Genomic DNA, 3,882 nt, shown 5'->3' on the forward strand with positions numbered 1-3,882 from the left:
CTTTATGCTGTGTGTGCTTAACCCCACTGTGCACCGCCTGACTCCCATATTTGTCTTTCTTATATCTACTTTTCTATGTACTTATCCATATACTTAGATTCCCTCAATAGCAAAATCTATACTCTGAGTTTCTTGGCACTTTGACCTCAAAGAAATCCACAACTTTATCTACAAAGGCAACTCTAGTTCTGTATTTCTCAGCATGTGTACGTTTGCAAGGAAGGGCTTATTTAATAACAGATTGAATAACACATGTTGATGCTATATATCTGCATAATAAGAACCAATAGGTTTTACTTCATGACACTTATTTGTTTTCTTTATTGGACACAATTATCCTTTTTTCTGATAGTGATGAATAAATACAATCTCACCGTGGTGAATGAATTCATTCTCCTGGGACTAACAAACCGCCCTAAACTCCAGGCTCCATTGTTTGTGCTGTTCCTCATCATCTACATGACCTCACTGGTGGGCAACTTGGGCATGGTCATCCTCACCAAGATGGATGCCACACTGCAGACACCCATGTACTTCTTCCTCAGACACCTGGCTCTCACTGACCTCGGTTATTCAACAGCTGTGGGGCCAAAAATGCTGGTCAACTTTGTAGTAGATCAAAATACCATTTCTTACTACTTTTGTGCTACACAATTGGCTTTCTTCATCATGTTCATGTGCTATGAACTGTTTATTCTATCTTTCATGTCCTATGACCGCTATGTGGCCATCTGTAACTCTCTGCTCTACACAGTCATCATGTCAGAACGGGTTTGTCTAACCCTGGTCATCATCCCCTATCTATACAGTGCCTTTGTGTCTCTTATAGTCACCATCAACCTTTTTAGTTTACCCTTCTGTGGCTATAATGTCATCAATCATTTCTACTGTGACAATCTCCCCCTGTTATCTTTGCTGTGCTCAAGTACACACGTGGTTGAATTCTTAATATTATTCTTCTCTGCTCTCAATTTAATCTTCACCCTTCTGGTAGTGCTTGCTTCCTACTTGCTCATTTTTATAGCTGTTTTCAAGATGAAATCTGCTGAGGGGAGACACAAGGCTTTCTCCACCTGTGGTTCCCACCTGATGGTTGTCATAATTCTCTATGGCACCTTGCTATTCATGTACGTGAAACCCAAGTCCAGTCATTCCTTTGACACGGATAAAATGGCATCTGTATTTTACACCCTGGTCATCCCAATGTTGAATCCCTTGATCTATAGTTTTAGGAACAAAGATGTGAAACATGCATTAGTAAGACTGTGGAAAAAGATATGCAGTATATTTTCTTAGAGTTCACTTCCTAATTTCACTTGGAACACTAGAATGTGTCCTTTAATCCTTGTGCCTAGCTTAAGAGGTAAAAATAAGCACAGAGAACTTCATCAAGACTTTTAGAATGTCTTCTATTTGCCAGCCACAGAAATTTATCATGCATATATGAGTATACAAACCATGAAAAATGTTTGCCCTCTTTGGAGGGGGATAAACAAATATAAGCATAATAAGTAAGTAAAACTAAAAGTATGGTAGATATATTTGGAAACTAATCCATTAGATCCATAGAATTTGGGTTTTCTTTATAAGTGTGAAGAAGTATCATAGTTATAGAAGTGGAAATAAAATGGCTAGCATTCATAAAATTTAGGATAGCTTTTCTGTTGTGTGTGGGAAATGAAACCTGTAAGCTCACTAAATAAAAGTAAACTTTAGGTAGATTCATCAGAAAACTGTAGACACTAAAAATTATATAAAGTATTTGTTTCTTTTGTGGGATTAAAGCAGTTATAGAGGGGAAACATATTGGCTCTGGTACTTTATTCTATTTTATTTTAGCTTGTTTCCTCTGTCTCATTGGGGAGGGGTAATGGTTTACAGTATGGTTGCTGACACTTAAGTACAACAAAATCTCAAGGTAGACATCCTTCCTTATGCCTTACTCCTCAGAAGTCTTTAGTTTGGTGTTTGCAGTAAAACTCACTTGACTTAAGCAATTCTTTGTGTTTTTCTCTTCTGTTTTTTACAGGTGGTTGCCTGAAAGAAGCCACTGCCCTAATATATTACCCAGATAAACCAAGCCCCAAATGTCTTTTCACTGAACTCCACACCCACTCCCCACAGTAGAAAGAACTTTACACTGTCTTTCTAGCTTTAACGGCTGTAGCTTGATCTTTTAATCTATTTTCTGACAGTATCTACACTGTCAACCTCCTCCCTTAGCTCATCTGCTCTGTGTTAAACTGAATAACAACTTACTCTCCCCTCTCCTCCAACAAATTGCCTCTATTCTCATCTCTAGCACTCACTCATTATACATACAACATGTCCACTCTCACAGTCCTCTCTCTGGCCCCCTGTTTAAAGGCAATGCTGATGCAGAATTCCTTGCCTACACAGGAATTTTCTTAACCTCTGACTCTGATCCTGCTGACTTCTATTCTCTGACCCATGTCAACCTTGAGGGTCTCAGGGCCTGATTCCCTAATGCCCCCATAACATAGCTAAAAAGCATTCTTTCCACCTGACCCACTTGTGCTGCTCTAATCAAGACATCTGGTTTTCAAACTCTTGGGGTTAACCCCTTGGCTTAAAAGCCAATTGTCTTTGGAAAATTGATGTCACCCACTTATCCAACATGGAAAACAAAAATTTGCTTTTGTCTCAATTGATACCTTCTCAAAGTTTATGTGGGCTACAGATCAGACTGGAGAAAGCTCAAAAAAGCTTATAAGCTATATGCTACTCTATTTAGCTGTAATGGGCATACATTTTCCATTTCAAATGGACAATGTCCCCACTTTTGCCAGCAAACAATTTAAAGACTTTTGTTCCCTCTGGAACATTACTCACACTACAGGCATTCCCTATAACCCTCAGGGACAAGACATTGGCAAAAGAGCCCATAAAACCCTGATGGCTCAATTAAATAATGAAGAATGAGGAATACACCCCACCCCAATATCCAGCTGGCAAAAGCCTTAACTACATTAAACCTCTTTAATATTTACAAAAATTAGAACCAACCTCTTATTATTCTTTACTGGCAAACACCATCAACCCTCCCAGCTATTAAGGTCAAATGGAAAGACCCCCTAGATAAAATCTGGAAAGGGCCTGACCCCCTATTGACCATGGGAAGAAGGGGTTTTGCATGTGTGTTTCCACAGGATTACTCAAAACCTCTCTGGCTTCCTGCCTGCCATGTCTGGCAATGCCCACAAGATGGCACAGCTATCTATTTCTTCTTGTAGCATTTGCCCTTCTTCCATAGCCAGTCAACAGCGTCAGGTTGAAAGCTGTCAGGAGCTGTTTGTTGCTGGCTTTGAAAGTGACTGGGATCCATGTGGATTCAGTCGGCTAGGAAGGATCGTCAGTTTCCCCAATGAATGGGTACTTATGGGATGCACCACGAGAAGGTCGATCCAATGCATCCCAGCTATCCATGAAGAATAAGAAACACTGCAAGAGTATTAGGGGCAGTACACCCTTCAGGACCCATAATGTGACATGGCGGGACCTGAAAAACCTGGTTCACAGAGCCCCAAAACAAAACCTCCCTACTGCTTCTCTCTCCTCCCTTGCTCTCTCTGAATAATTTAAGCCTACTATCTGCCCCCTCTGCTTCACCAGTCACCCTTTGAAAGTATTAGGTTAGGCAAACAGTCTGTTGTCACTATTCGAGTAAAAGTTCTACAGTATACCCCTGCTCCATGCTATGATCAGCCAGTTATGTTATTGTATGTGAATGTTATAAATGAATGAAAATCTTACATACGACCAATTTTGCTCAGAGTAATCTGAAACTTAACTGACCTATATGGAAATGCAGGATGCAGAAAAGGTTTCTGGAGACATCCAGAATGAGTCCTAAGAAATTTG

The 3,882-nt window shown here is 40.0% G+C and overlaps 1 protein-coding gene across 1 annotated transcript; it reads left to right on the forward strand.

The window, feature by feature from the left end:
- The first annotated feature begins 351 nt into the window (after positions 1-351).
- On the forward strand, positions 352-1,296 carry LOC132534023 (olfactory receptor 8K3-like). Its single transcript, XM_060177432.1, has one exon. The coding sequence runs from the start codon at positions 355-357 to the stop codon at positions 1,294-1,296; it is 942 nt and encodes a 313-aa protein (XP_060033415.1). The 5' UTR covers positions 352-354.
- Positions 1,297-3,882: the final 2,586 nt, after the last annotated feature.

Source organism: Erinaceus europaeus, chromosome 17 (genome assembly GCF_950295315.1).
Source record: "Erinaceus europaeus chromosome 17, mEriEur2.1, whole genome shotgun sequence".
NCBI classification, from domain to species: domain Eukaryota; kingdom Metazoa; phylum Chordata; class Mammalia; order Eulipotyphla; family Erinaceidae; genus Erinaceus; species Erinaceus europaeus.

Bases quoted from the DNA above. Each gene is read 5' to 3' on its own strand.
- LOC132534023 (XM_060177432.1), top strand. From the start codon at position 355: ATGAATAAATACAATCTCACCGTGGTGAATGAATTCATTCTCCTGGGA.